This window comes from Ixodes scapularis, unplaced genomic scaffold (genome assembly GCF_016920785.2).
Source record: "Ixodes scapularis isolate PalLabHiFi unplaced genomic scaffold, ASM1692078v2 PGA_scaffold40__2_contigs__length_1045541, whole genome shotgun sequence".
Lineage (NCBI taxonomy): Eukaryota > Metazoa > Arthropoda > Arachnida > Ixodida > Ixodidae > Ixodes > Ixodes scapularis.
Window position 1 is genome coordinate 419,409 of NW_024609869.1, and position 15,554 is coordinate 434,962.

Consider the following 15,554-nt stretch of genomic DNA (forward strand, 5'->3'; position numbering starts at 1 on the left):
CGTTGAATATGACGCTTCACAGGCATTCGGACAAATGACTCTCGGCAACGCATCTCTGCACTTGAAAAAGGGCGTTGGCAACTGACGGCTCTTAGCAGATAGATTACGAAGGCATGCCATAGGCGCGTTCAAGCCGCGACATTGAGCCGTCTGCGTTGGTGAAGGGATCGCGCTGCAACGCGCAGTTGTCAGGCGCCGCAGCGTTACATATGCCTCAGCTTCGTAAACATTCGGACAAATGGTTCCCGGTGACAAAGCGGCGTGCTGTATGTTGGTCAAGCAAGCGGCACTCGAAGGCACACATTACAGTGCGAGTCAACGGAGCGAGCGCGGGCAGCCAAATCACAGCGCACTCGGCTCTCGTGTCGCGATTGTTGATTCAGAGCACTGCATGTACCCCTATGATATTTGCGCGAGTGTTCATAAACGGCTCCCGTCGACTGCTCGCGTGTAAAATGAACCAAAATGAACAGCTAACATCGTGATAGCAATCGATAACAACGGTAGTACTCACCGGGGAACGACACGCGAAGCGGCGTGTTGTCCGTCGGCACTCCCGTCGAAAAATGCGAAATAAAGACACAAATACTATATACATATACAAGAAATATCGCGCGCAGAAGAGAATAGAAACACTTAGAAGCAATAAAAAAAATACACTAGCATAGATAAAAATTGGTAATGGAATCGAAAACAGAGGATTAAGATAAGGCAAGCCGCAGAGCGGCCAGGCGAGGGACAGTCTCCCACAATTCCTCGCGCGCGGGCCGGGTCGCTTGGGGGATTTCGCAAAAGGTTTATTGCACGCCCACTTGATGTCATCGAGTGCGCGTGCAATTGTACTGGTTCTTTATACAACCGCGTTCGCAATCGCTTTGTGAACACGGATCCGCTTCCAGGGCGAATGAGCGGTTAGAGAGGTTTGAAGTGCGTGGTGAGCGCGAGGGCGCGCTTAAGTTTCCACTCATGAAACAGACGTAACGCTTGCCGTGAAAAAACGCGCATGAAAAGAATATCATCCGCGTTCCTTTTTTATTTCGTTAAACATTTAGAATGTAGATATTTCAAGGCAATTAAGTGCCACATTTTCAGTCTTAGATGCATTTAAGGCCTGTTCACACATGCAGCGGAGCGCTACAAGCGTAGCGCTGACCTCGCGCTAAGCGCGTGCGGATGGCAGCGTCTACCAGATTTGTATCCCACTATCAAAATTATCGCTCATGGCAGACGATAAGTAGCGGACGAGACGTGAGAAGCGCTACATTAGCGCTTCGTTGCATGTGTGAACCGGCCTTTATTGTACCATCCGGAGTTCGGTTTATAAGCTAGTCAGCGCAACGCCGCCGTCCTGATATTCAATACCGAATAAATATTTATAACAATCATATGTTATACTAGTAAATAAGAATAACACTGACCGTACGACCCCCGTACGATACTCTCTCAGTACACAAAAAAGCATTGACCGCATTACATAGACAGCTACATCTCTAAACAGACTCACTACTAAAAGCGAAAAAAAAAGAAAGAAAAACTATTTAGATGTGTGTGGGGGAGTGGATTCAAAGTGGCTTCTCCAGCGTGGGTTAAAATAAACCACATTTTTTTCTTTCAAAAAGAAAAATTGTCAACTTAGAAAAATAAAAACTAAACATAAAAATTAAATATTATACAGGTGCGTGTTTATTGTATGCCATATCAGTCAGATGAAAATTTGCAAAGACGTTTCTCGCCTGCGTGCTTTTTGTAACTTTGACAGCCTAATATTTATTCGTGCCTTTAGTGGGGCTGTTACCGTAAACTCCACGCGAGCGACATTTTTGTGTGTTATTAGTTGCATATGGTTTTATTGTATATGTAGTACATTTCTCTACGCGTTGGGCAACTGAAGATTAATGGGGCGCCTTGGTAGGCCTTTTCGCAGCCCGGATTTATATCATTCGGATCGTGACCTTCAGTCATCCACACTTGGAATTCTGAAAAAAGAAATTATATTTCTGTGTCAAGTAATCTGCGCCTCCAAAATATTTTATAAAATGCATTAAAACAACGTATCCGTTTTACTTCGTTTGGAACGTTTACAGATAGCCGTTTCGCCGAAGGCCATCGCTGGGCTTCATCGCTGATATAGCCGATGTGTGTAATATTTGATAAAAAAAACGGGAATTTGAATAGACCATTTACGGTATATTTTTGAATTTTTTCTTTGTCATGGAAGCATATTTGGAAATAAATAAACCACCTCGTAATAAATCCAAAGGATACTTCGGATTAATAGACTACTTCCATAAAGCCCTGCATGCAACACGGCGCGCGTTGCACTCTGGGAACTAGTTGGCCAGGAAGGAGGGTGGCATGGTTTCGGTTTCGATCGACACGTCGACAAGAGATGGTTTTCTGGTCCCGAGAGCGTCATGTGTGGTCTCTAAACTAACCTAAAAGGCCAGGCCTCAAAGCTTTAGCACTAACCTGAGACGTATAGCTTGTCTTAACACATGCTTGTTGTATTTTTGTACTTGAGCTTTCCTGTTAGCGTTCCAATCGAGGTATGTGGACGAGCCAATGCTGGGAATCTCGACGCTGCAAAGCTCGGGGATCTTGCTTGTGTACGAATCAACAAGCTGTAGCAACCAATAAGTACGCATACATCGAGCTCGCGCCTTTACATTAGTGTTGTTGATCAGGAAGTTTGTTTCGTGCGTCCATAGACGAAATATTACTTTTTGCAATTACTGCATTTCTTAATATGCCTGAGTATGCGAGGTAAAACTCGGAGGCGCTATTGAAAAGCTCAATTTTGACACACTTCTTATCTCTTATCTGTACTGACCCGCAGCACTGCACGAAGTGAAGTCCCCACCCGCTTGCATTCCACCATTATTCAACATCGCGTATGCACATAAAGTTATCCTGCAATCATATAGGCAAATTCGCACATACAGACCGTTTTGAGAAAGCGAAAGTCGAGCACTTGTGTGAAGAATGTCGCACCATTCCCCGGTAGTGCGCCGGACGGGCATGAACCCCCATGCGCACCGCATAGGGGTTCATGCCCGTCCGGCGCACGGTGCGACATTCTTCACACAAGACTCGAACGAATTCAAAGCGCGTTTGACGGGTGCTAATGGCCATAATATTTGTTATGTGTTTGTTTTCTTCCTGCCTGAGTATGCCGAGATAATTTCAGACACACCGTTCAGGCGCAGATCTTGGGCGTCTGTAAAAGCTCGTCCTAAAAGGCTTAGCGAGAAGTAGGGGAAGCTTGTTAGGGCCTCCGTCGTAGCTAGCCGATCTCAGCATTTGCGAGAAGTTAATCTTCTATACATGAAACTCGAGTGGGAGATATATGATGACACGAGGAAGACATCATAGTAACTTTTGTGCAGAAGTGAGGTCGAATTTAATGTGTTTCCTTAAAAGTTCATGCGTAAACGCTGGGCTCAACTTTGATACCCTGTGAGGATGCGGCTTTCTTTTCGCCCAATGAAGTAACAAGAAACGGACGTTTGGCAAACAAAATACGTATAAGGCTCCAGATGAACAAATTTCATTTCTAGTTCAGTGGTACTAGACGGGATTATTGAAATTGAGCTCAAACGTGCACACGGAGGGTGAGGTGACTAAGCCAGGTCATACGTTCACATCGCACGCACAATATCCGGTGTTTCGGGAACCAAAGAAACTGCCCCGGTCTTCGTTTTGTATCGCTCGAGAGTCAGTGTATTGTATGTTCGTGAAAAGTCGGGTAATCGAAAACGCAAGCAGCGCGTTCGGTCGCGGCGTGATAGCATGAGGTGAAGCTGCTCAGTCGAAACCGAAACTGAGTGGCCAACTAGTTCCCAGAGTGCACTGCGTGGTATTTCGCCGCGATGGGGCGCGTCGGTTTTGGAAGTAGTCCATTCAATTTAATTAAGCAATCTTTATTATGCTGTTCGTATGCTTAACCCGAGCACCATGGTACTGGTTGAAGAGGATCATAAGTACAAAGTACTATGCAAAACAACGAAAGACCATACGGAAAACAAACGTTCTGTTTAATGCACCTAATACGGTTATATTGTGTTAATTGTCTAACTATCATTAACAGGCTGTATAAGACGTGACTCATAGAGAACTGAAAACAACATCCCGAGTAGAAAGGTAGCTTCTAACGTACAATGTGATAGCTTGCTGTCCACACACCGCCATGAATAACTTGCACAAACTCGGTGTAGCAATTCATGATACTTGTTGCTACTGTACTAAAAAGCCACGAGGAATCTTGCTGATAGCAGTACTCCAAATAGCTTTAACATTTTTTCTCAGCAACCATACATAAGTCTACCTGTCACCCGGAAGATGCTGCGTAATAACCATTATGATAATTACCGAGGTATACTTCGATCATCAGTGAAAGTGATTTAGAAAATCTCTGGAGAAAAAAGAAACGCTGCGTGGCGACCTAAATAAATTTACAAATGATTTAAACTCAATAATTTTTGCACTTCCAGTCCGAGAATCCCACTCCTACTGTAGAGGGCGTGTAGGCGCAGTGAGCTACGGGGCGCCCTCTAGAGTGTACATAAAAAAGGTGTGTGTGAACAAACGGGGGCTTTTTCCGTCTGAGCACTCGGAGCATCAGCTGTATCACTCTTTCCTCCGCGGCCCTCGACTCTGGCCGTCACCTCGGCCGCCTCGGCTCGAACCCGCCCACTACATGGTGTCAGAAGTGGGATGCCCTGTTCCCGCGGTTCGACATGGCTAAGGACGCTACGGTTCCTGCTTTTGCTGCCGCCAGTCTCCGGAGTCCGGCCCTGTTCTCCTTCGATGATGCCGGCGAGTGGCTTCCGTGGTTGCAGCAATTCGAAGACTACGCCTTCCCCACCGGCATGCACGTGGCGCCGGATGAGACACGAGTCAGGACCCTCCTCTATTGCATGGGTCCACGGGCACGCATCGTCCTCAATTCGCTGATGTCCGACGAAGAGGCATACCAGTCCTACGCAGAAGTCACCCGCCGGCTCACAAGCTACTTCGTGCAACCCATAAACGAGGTGTATACGAGAGCTCCCGGTTCCACAAGCGGACGCAACAGCCAGGCGAGACCGTCGACAGCTTCTTCACGACCCTTCAGAACATGGTGCGCAAGTGTAACTATCCGTCACCAGCCATTGAAGACCGTCTTGTTCGCGACCGTATCGTCGTGGGTTTGGCGGATTCTCGTCTCTCGGACAAACTGTGCCGCACACCGAGCCTCTCCGTGGACGACGCACTGGTGCAAGCCCGTCAGCACGAAGACGCCGAGCGAGAGAGGCAAAGCCTGTCCCTCACAGCTGGTCAACCGACAGCGCATGTGGACGCGGCGACTTCGCGTAAACCCGTGCAGCGCGCACACGGACGGGACATCAGACGGGACTCTGGCAACTCTGCGTCACGTGACAGGCCCGAAAGTTCTCGAACCAGCAATGTTTGAGTAGCTTCTAGAAGCAACCAAAGTGCGCAGTGCCTTTTCTGCGGTCATGAGTATCACCGACGGTCGGACTGCCCAGCTGCGAAAGCGGTCTGTAACCACTGCAAGAAGCGGGGTCACTTTTCTTCAGTGTGCCGCTCAAAGAAGCGCCTCGGTTCCGTGGAGCTCCACTCCGTTGCGGCGGTAACTCGGAACGGGCGGTACGTTGAGGTCCAGGTCAACAGGCGCCCTCTCGTCTTCAAGGTGGACTCTGGCGCCGACGTTTCGGTGGTTCCGAGCTCTTTTCCCGGCTGCCCAGTTGTCCTCGACAAGCCACGTGGCGAGGAACTTTTCGGACCGGGGAAACAACTTTTAAAGGTTCTCGGCACCTTCTCTGCGGCACTGTCTTGTCGAGGCAAACACGTCAACGAGCGTCTCTACGTCGTTGCTGGACAGGAGCTGCCCCTTCTCGGCTATCCCGCTATCGTTGCCCTTCGCGTTGTCAAGCTTGTCGGCGCAGTCACAGCGGCCCAGACCGCTACTCTCCCGGACACACCACCTCGGAAAGTCTCTCCAGCCCTTTTCACCGGCCTGGGCACGTTCCCGGACGAGTACACGATCCGCATCAAGCCGGACGCGGTACCGTATTCCCTCAGCACAGCCCGGCGTATCCCGATACCCCTACGAGACGTAGTCAAGAAGGAGCTCGACAAGATGGAGCAGGAGGGCGTGATCCGGCGCGTCGACGAACCGACGGACTGGTGTGCCGGCCTTGTCGTCGTACCTAAGCCAACGGGGGGTTATCGGCTTTGCGTCGACTTGACCAAGCTCAACCAAGTTGTTCTGCGTGAGCGCCACGTACTCCCGACCGTCGACCAAACCCTCGGACTTCTCGGCGATGCCTGCGTTTTTTCGAAGTTGGACGCAACTGCAGGCTTCCATCAGGTACGTTTGGCCCGGGACTCGCAGAACTATACGACCTTCATCACTCCGTTTGTCAGGTACTGCTATTGCCGCCTCCCATTCGGCATTACGTCGGCCCTGGAATATTTCCAGCGTCAGATGTCTCGCCTGGTGGAAGGGTTGGCCGGCATCGTTAACCTCATGGACGACATCCTCGTGTTTTGTCGCACCACGGAAGAGCACGACCAGCGCCTCCAAGCAGTCCTCGGTCGCCTCCAACAAGTGGGGGTTACCCTCAACGCCGCCAAGTGCAGTTTCGGCGTGTCAAGCGTGAAGTTCCTCGGTGTCGTCGTCGGAGCCAACGGCATTGCTCCTGATCCAGACAAGGTGGCGGCAATTCAGTGTATGCCAGCTCCTCGGGATATTCATGGTGTCCAACGCTTCCTGGGTATGCTCAACCATGTCCGTCGCTTCCTCCCGGATCTCTCTCAAACGACTGCACCGATCCGAAGCCTCCTGAACAAGACTGCAGCCCGGACGTGGGGACCAGCGCAAGCCTCAGCGTTTGAGAAGCTTAAGACCATGCTGTCCTCGGACTTCTGCCTCGCAAGGTACAACCCTGCACTCCCGACGACCGTCTCCGCAGATGCCAGTTCCTTCGGGCTGGGTATAGTGCTTCTTCAAGACCAGCCATCAGGGGATCGCAGACCAGTTGCATACGCCTCCCGTGCACTGACAGAAACAGAACAAAGGTACAGCCAGATCGAAAAAGAGGCACTGGCTGCCACATGGGCCATTAACCGCTTCGACGAGTTTCTGCGGGGCCTTCGTTTCACCCTGGAGACTGATCATCAGCCGTTGGTCAAGCTTCTTGGAACCGCGGACCTTGACCTCATGCCACCCCGGATCCAGCGCTTTCGTATCCGCCTCCTTCAGTACCAGTTTGATGTCAAGTATGTGCCTGGGAAACAGTTGGCTACCGCGGATGCACTCTCGCGGGACCCGGTCGACCAGCTGCCAACGACTCCAGCCATCGACAAGGTTGAGCTGTACGTCCAAGAAGCGCTCCGCGCTATCTCTCCCACGTTTGCGGTCCTCCTCGACGACTTCCGTGCCCACCAGGCTGCGGATTGCGAGTGCGCTCAGCTGAGGGCGTACTGCGAGCAAGGGTGGCCTCGGAAAGAAAGCCTGCCTGTCAGCATGGCTCAGTTTTGGGGCCATCGCGCTGAACTCAGTGTCGGCGACGACCTCCTCCTTTGCGGGGGACGTCTACTGGTGCCTGCTTCTCTGCGGAAACATGTCCTGTCCCTCATCCACGACGGACACCTGGAAGTGAACCGCTGCCGCGCCATCGCCAGAGAGGCTGTCTGGTGGCCGACTATGGGGAGCCAGATAAAGGCAATGGTGGAGAACTGTCCCAACTGCGCTACCACGCGGGTCCAGCGAGCAGAGCCACTGCTCCCTACTGTGACGCCTAGCCACCCCTGGGAGAGAGTCGGTGTGGACATTTTTCATCACGAAGGTACAGACTACGTTCTCCTCGTTGATTACTACTCGAGGTACCCAGAAGTGCTGTCCCTTCGCACGACGACATCCACGGCGGTGATCTCCATCATCAAAAGTGTCTTCGCAAGACATGGTATCCCGGAGACCCTTGTCAGCGATAATGGACCTCAGTTTTCATCAGCAGAGTTCCGTGCCTTCTCCCAGAGCTACGGCTTCTCCCACGTCACCAGCGGTCCCAGGTATCCCCAGTCCAACGGTGAAGTCTAGCGGATGGTGCGGACTGTCAAGGAACTTTTCAAGAAGTCTGCAGACTGGCCCTTGGCCCTCTTGTCCTACCGTAAAGCACCGGGGGTGACTGGGTACAGCCCCGCTCAGCTGCTGATGGGGCGCAGCCTCCGGACGCGCCTCCCAGTCCCAACCGCCATGTTGGTTCCAGGATCACCTGTCGCGGCTGATTTCCACAGGCGCGACACTGCCCAACGACGTCGCCAGCGTCAGGATTTCGACCGCCGGCATGCTGCGCATGCTTTGCGTCCCCTGGGGGAGGGGGAGAGAGTGTGGATACGCAACGCAAATTGTGCTGACACAGTCCTTAGCCCAGCACAGCGTCCACGCTCCTACGTGATCCAGACGGACGCAGGTGCCCTCGTCCGCAACCGAAGACATCTGGTACCGCAGCAGTCTCCAGCAACGGGTGGCTGCGACCTCAGCAGCTCTGGTCCAGGGCCGCAGGAATTCCGAGGTCCACCACGGTCTCCACTTCGCCCAGAGCCTGCGTGCGGCAGTCCCACTCCTAGGGCAGCTAGTCCTCTACCAGTTGCATCGCCAGAGGGGTCCCCTGCTGCTCCCTCAAGACAGCCTGCGTCGGGTGTGCGCACTAGGTCTGGACGCTGCGTTAGGCCACCGGTGCGGCTGAACTTGTAGCGCACCGTGTGGCTTAGGTCATTCATTACGTTCCTTGGGAGCTAAGTGTGGCTCTCGTTTGTATTCCCTAAAGGGGGGATGTAGAGGGCGTGTAGGCGCAGTGAGCTACGGGGCGCCCTCCAGAGTGTACGTAAAAAGGGTGTGTGTGAATAGACGGGGGCTTTTTCCGTCTGAGCACTCGGAGCGTCAGCTGTGTCACTCTTTCCTCCGCGGCCATCGGCTCTGGCCGTCACCTCGGCCGCCTCGGCTCGAACCCGCCCACTACACCTACAAGAAAAAAAAAATAAGAAAACAAATTAAACTTCTACTTACGGTCGTCTTCAACACTCCTCACGGTGTGACAAGTTTGGTTGTCAGTGAAGAGGAGCTGATAATCTCTTGTCGGTGAAACTGGTTACGGGTCATGAAATGGTTAATTAAGAAATTATAATATAACAGAAATGAAATTGCTCAAGCTATTTACTCAATAATTTTGTATATCTACATTTTTTTTTTACGCCAAGAAGATTTAGTAACAGCACTGTTAAATTAGGTATATATATTATTTTATGCACTGCTTAAGGAATGAGTGTTAAACTTTCACGCGAAATCTGCTTCCCGACACACAGTGAAAGTTACATTATCATTCTTAATAAATCACGTTGTGTTCCTTGTTTCGAGTTTTTCTTCAAAATTCTCAACCGCAATTTTAAAAAGTAATACCTCAGAGTTACAACATTATCTTGCTCTATAGCAGTTGTTTGAATAAGATGACAGACTAGCAATTGACTGGACGTCATATTCAGTAACGTCTTGTACAGTTCTCAAACGAAGCTGGTTTTTTAATTGTACTGTGTTGTTTCGATTACTCAAACAGAGACGCAGCTTGAAGCGTTACTTGGCGAAGTGCAGTTGGCGCTACATAAAATTTTCGGATGACGTACAAGACGTTAAATTAATTATTTTGCACTAGTGTTCAATGATTCGCTGAAATAAGGTATTTCTTTATATGTTATTGATATGTTATAAACGTCATTGATCTAATAAAAAGTTACATGTCTGCACAGCTGAGTTTTTGTAGACATCAAAGCTGGACTTGATTGGCCTATTTATAATGCTTTTGAGGCGTCTGTATAAATATATATATACATATATAAATCTTTCCCATATCTTTGCACTTTGAACAAATCTCTTGAACCAAGTGTCCTTATATGCATTCGCATATAAGGACACTTATCACCACCGTGCGAAAACTTAGTTATGACGTTGCGTTGTCAACATCTCTCTGGCATAATAAAAAAAAATCACGACAGTTGTGCTGCGCACTTACTTGTTGTTTCCTGGCGGCCAACAGATATGACATCATAATATGGAAGAGTATCGTTAGATTTCTTGATACTGATGAGGACCGAATATGACTCCCTAAAGATTAAAACGCATAAAGGTGTAATATAATGACATAATAATTATGATGCCTTATAGTAACTTGTTTGTTTTATCAGTACAATGTCAGGTATTGCGTACACCATCAGAAATGGATAGAAAATTAAATTGTAAGTTTCTTAACTAAACTAAAAAAGTAATGGAAGGTTGCGGAAAGAAAAATATGTAAAAAAAAGTGCAAGAAAGTCAGTTGTAATGTAGATGGTAGCAGGACCAGGTATCTATGTAAGCCGCTTGCAAAAATCATAAATTGAAACAAAAAATGCTGAAACTAGATTTGAAATACCACATTTCAGAGAGAAGTTTAATTGCGTCAAGCGTTTGTACTTACATATCAAGTGTTTTATCATTTCTATAAAGTATTCTGCTCTTCAAAGTCTTTTTCGAACTGTCAATCTCGTTGGATTTTGTTTGAACGCACTTTGATGTTCCTCCCATTAGCGTATCATTTTCATTAGAACGGTACAAGAGGTAAAATTTCTTTCCCTGCGACATAACCTGCAATAACAACAACGAGACAACTAAAAAACTTACAAAGAAGAAGCATAGTCGCATAATGAGCGCATATGTATATGCGTCTGGCCTTTGTGTGTAATTAAAGCCTGAAAGAAATCATTAATTTACTTCAGTACTTTAAGACATTTTTCTTTCCTCTCAGGGGGAATGATACAGTTAGTTGAGATATTAACAAAATCGCCATATCACGATATGGGTGGCAGGCAGGTTGCTACAATTACAAGAATTGTTGAGGAGTAATTTATGAGAAATATTGCCTTATCAAAAAATACAAAAAACCCATCATTTTCATGGTTATCATTAAGGTAAAAAAAAGTCAAGTTTCTTATATGATTTGTTTAATAAAAAGACCGGAACCTATGCACGTTATGTCAATCGTATACAAGTTCATGTAGTATCATATGGAATCTTAAATATTTATTTTATATAATCATATATTCATTTCACTCGGGCAATAGTGACAGAAACAAAAAGCGAAGTCAGTTTATTGTAGGAATAGTTGCCACGTAGACGAGAATCATATCGGCAAGCGCTAGTGTGATCACGAATGAGCAATAGATTATATTAAATACCCCACATTATCAGCTCTGCTGCACTGAACAAACTGCTTCTCGTTCTGTATAAGAATTCACGACGCGTAATTTAATTTTGATCATGGTTTTGCTCTAATTACTCTAACAAATAAATGGCAGCGTTATGTAAAATAATAGAGCCTTCTTTAATAATTTGAAGAGACCGATCAGCAAAAAACAATTGTGAAAAACACAGGAACATTATGAACGTTCAGGCACTGACCAGGATACCATGCCTGTGATCAAGAATGCCCTATCACTGTGAATGACACAATTGTCGTGATTGAACAAACCTTGATGTTGTACGTAGTGTTATTTTTTGATGGGACTTCCATCGTTACACTGAATAAACCAAAAATAAACGTTAGACTAAATAAACCAAAAAGATTTCGTAAATAAAAATTAAAAAACGGAATGTGACGGGTCTTATCCGGGATGATTCTTTCTTTCTTCGCGTTTCCGATTCTTTTATGTTTATTTGTCTGTTCCGTGCAGAAATAATCTTCAGTTGCTAGTCAGCGCTGTATCTGCTTACTTCTCGTTCTTGTCCCTCGTTTACTTCGCGTTGTATTTTCCCGTAGGGACATGCACCAACTCGCCCAACTACAAGCCTTGCTGCAGGTAAGACCGCCAGTATAAATTCATGACAATAAAAATTTCGTCATTCAGTTGACTTGAAAGTGCAATTCAATGATACAAGGCAGTTTACCTCACAAGCAAACGTTTTTTTTTTGTTTTTTGTTTTTTTTTACAAGTGATTATTTGGTTTTGCATTTCAAGACGAGCTACTTTGAACCAAAAGACGTGTTTTGAGGCAATATATGAAATATAGTATAAGGAAACTCTAGACTGAAATAAATTGAAATGAATGGCGGAAGATGCAGAAATAAATATGCAACAAAATTTGCAAAGAGTCTTACAGTGAAAATCAAATCGAATGCGGGACGCACTAAATAGTACGTAACAATTGACATGAACAAATAATATCTAATATCTTTTGCTACTTCTTATTTAGACAATAAGTTTCATTTACTAATTTTCGAAACTATCGGTTTAAAATGTGATTCAATGTAAAAAAAAGCCTGCGTTGTCGTTGGAGTTTTCTACGATCCAAAAATAACCCTGCACCTACCAAATCACGGATAAGTAATTGTTATCAGTCTTCTCTAGGATGCCCACACTCTCACCTTGGTGGCTTTCCTAGCCAAACTATTTGAGAAAGATGTGACCAACGAACTCTTTTGTAAGACGAGTGTCAGACAAATTAGGTTTTCAGGTTATTGGCACTATATCTCGAATATGTTTCCTTTTTTTTTAGTTCGGGAATTGCGATGTAAGATCCCGAACCTATACTGTGATACATGAACCCCTCACAAATCATGAGCTGGTTTCAAAAACAATAGAAAAAAGAAAAAAAGACTGGGAGACCATTGAACTTTTGTAACTTCAATTGAAAGTATTCTCACCAAATATTAGCTACCGTCTTTCGCTGTTGGAAACACTGATAATAGTGGTAAATATAATATTAGATTTCCTAGATTACATAGAGGATAGAAGTACTTATACTCCGCGATAACTTTTCTTGGCAATGCAGTGGAGGGTACAGGCCCGCGTCCCCTCTCCCATTTTGAGTGTGCGCGGGCTCTCCTCCTCTCCCCGGAAATGGGGGAGGAGGAGAGCCTGCGTACACTCAAAATGGGAGAGGGGACGCGGGCCTGTACCTTCCACTGCATTGCCAAGAAAAGTTGTCGCGGAGTATAGATGAGTCATTTTCTATGCTAGTGTTCTTCACACACATAGAGAACAAAACACAGCACCCCCCCTTATCGCTGTCGCAAAATAAATATGAATGTCTATTAAACCATAAAGCAAAGGTAAAGAGTCCTACAAAACAAATAAAGGCTACTGATTTATTTTAAGCTTTGCGCTAGTCCTTTTAGAATTCATTACAAGCGCCTAGTCTTAATAGTGCGAATCATCACGTATTTTATTGATGAATGATGTTAATGAAATTAAAACTGAATAGAATACGCGTTTATGATCAGCCAATTCAACTAATGAGCTGGGGAGTGAGGTAAACAATACGTGGGAGAGAATATATTAATTTTCCTTTTGTACTTTTCTTGTACTACGCTACTCGGTAAAAACTCCCTGTAACGATTCTAACAATAAACAAAACATTATTTCTAACTGCGTGTGCGCAGACATTCTAACACCTTTAACTGCCTTGCAACAGAATATTGTCCCGGAATATATACCACCTCCCAGAAGTTCAGTTCAACGGGGCTTACAAAAGAAATTGAGCTCGTTCTCTTTCATCACAGAACACGACTTTGCCCGTGCCTCTTACGACACTGTGTCACGCCACACTGGAAGTTCAGTCAACCAGATACACGTAAAGGTCATATAAAAACACACGCACACACTTCATTCTTTTATACGCATCAATATTTTTGAAGCGCCGGCTGCAGGACAGTTAAGGTTGTTTCCTTTAAGCAAATGGCGGTGCACAGCAGCAGACCTAAAATATGCCATTTTCTTCGCGCAATATGTGCTTCGTCCCGAGTGTTGGCTGTTCTTATCTTTAGAAAAAAAAGTAGAAAAGAAAGGCTTGGGGATACTCACCGTCCACGCGTCTTTGGTCGGGTCTAATAGCGAGTCACCGTTTTGGGAAATTGAAATGCAATACTCGAAAGAACATAACGTTAGGAAAATTAGCAGACGCATGTTGCAGTATCGTAGGAGAATACACCGGATGCCTTTCAGAGAAACGCCTTTATATTCCAGTTCACGTTCCCCATGCATAATAGCCGCAGCTCTTATGCGTTTCGTAGTGAACGGAAATGTCACTGAAAGCACAACGACCTCGCTTGACTCAGAGGACGTAAAAGGTGACGAACACAAACAAGATCCGGCATGATACTGAAAAGAGCTGCAAGGAATGCGGAAGCAGAGCTTGGAAAGCAGGTTTTTTATAACCAAACTGAAAACAAAATAGCTGCTCGCGAAAGATTCCTTGGTATTGATTTTCATCTCTGCCCTACCTAGGGATTTCGAATTCCGTCCAGTTGCAACCTTATGTGCGACCCAAAGGAAATAGTTATATATATATATAAACACAAGCCACTGTAGGCTTTGACGGACCCGGTAACACCTGTTTTTTGATTGGTCAATAAATTATTGTTATTATTATTATATCATTATTATTATGGGCCTATCTCTATACTGTCTTGTATTTCACAGATTCTGGAGAAACATCTTTTTGTCGTTATGTCAAGTTTTCTTGAGAAACACGCAGTAATATTGCCAAACCAATACGGTTTTGTCGCTGGTCGTGGTACCACCAATCTTCTAGAAACCCCCCCCCCCCCCCCCCCTTTTCAGACTTCCTTCACTCTTCTTTCGAACACAACATGTATGCGTGTGCACTCCTTATCGATGTCGCTAAAGCGTTTGATACAGTAGACCATGACATCCTCCTAGACAAGCTGTATAGATTGGGCTTTCGTGGCCCATTTCACGCACTGCTAAAATGTTTTCTTACAAATCGCACACAGGTTGTAGCGGTAGGCAATGTCCATAGTGCAAAGGCCCTCCTAAGATCTGGAGCCCCTCAGGGTTCGATTTTGTCACCACTGTTATTTACATATTTGTGAACGACATTTCATCATCCATTAGCAATTCAATAATGTTTCAGTACGCTGATGACACTGTTTTGCTTTCTCGCCATCTAGTGTACCAGCGTGCAGTGGAAATGCTCCAACTGGATGCAATTAGCCTCATGGACTGGTTTTCGGTAAACAAGCTTCGAGTAAATCCCTCTAAAACAAAGCTTATATGTTTCTGCAATTTCTTAAAGAATATAAGGTTGACCTATCCGCTATTTCTCCACTACTCCGGTTGCTTGTGTACTCACTGTGATGTTAGTTCGATCAAATACCTAGGCATTTACTTTGATTGCGATCTTTCTTGGACTACTCATATGACGCATCTTTGTCAACGGCTGAGGTCAGTGTCTTGTATGCTATACAACATAAAAAGATTCCTACCTTTCTCCATCAGGAAATAGGTTGTGCACGCTCTGGCCTACGGTATACTAAGGTACGGGATCACAAATTTTTTTTAACTGTCTACTCTTCTGGCATTCCAGAATTGACCGAATTCTAAACGCAATCCTCAAGAACGTCACGTATAACACAACATTTTCGTCAAGCGCTAACTTGTTTGGTTCGCTTGAACTGCCCTCATTCCACTCCCTCTTTCTCCAAACTGTGATCTGGCGC

At 46.1% G+C, this 15,554-nt stretch overlaps 2 protein-coding genes across 2 annotated transcripts; one reads left to right on the forward strand and one right to left on the reverse strand.

The window, feature by feature from the left end:
- Window positions 1-1,830: 1,830 nt before the first annotated feature.
- Window positions 1,831-13,998, reverse strand: LOC115309474. Its single transcript, XM_029967728.2, has 5 exons — window positions 13,897-13,998; window positions 10,515-10,681; window positions 10,071-10,162; window positions 9,074-9,151; window positions 1,831-1,976 (listed from the first exon to the last, which is right to left on the reverse strand). The coding sequence occupies exons 1-5, from the start codon at window positions 13,996-13,998 to the stop codon at window positions 1,831-1,833; spliced, it is 585 nt and encodes a 194-aa protein (XP_029823588.2).
- LOC121047952 (serine/arginine-rich splicing factor SR45-like) lies at window positions 8,108-8,761 on the forward strand. Its single transcript, XM_040503701.1, has one exon. The coding sequence runs from the start codon at window positions 8,108-8,110 to the stop codon at window positions 8,759-8,761; it is 654 nt and encodes a 217-aa protein (XP_040359635.1).
- Window positions 13,999-15,554: the final 1,556 nt, after the last annotated feature.

Coding starts and splice junctions, on each gene's coding strand:
- LOC121047952 (XM_040503701.1), top strand. CDS start 8,108: ATGGTGCGGACTGTCAAGGAACTTTTCAAGAAGTCTGCAGACTGGCCC.
- LOC115309474 (XM_029967728.2), bottom strand. CDS start 13,998: ATGCGTCTGCTAATTTTCCTAACGTTATGTTCTTTCGAGTATTGCATT. Junction 10,682..13,896: donor CGACCAAAGACGCGTGGACG/GTGAGTATCCCC, acceptor TTGTTATTGCAG/GTTATGTCGCAGGGAAAGAA. Junction 10,163..10,514: donor AATGATAAAACACTTGATAT/GTAAGTACAAAC, acceptor TTTAATCTTTAG/GGAGTCATATTCGGTCCTCA.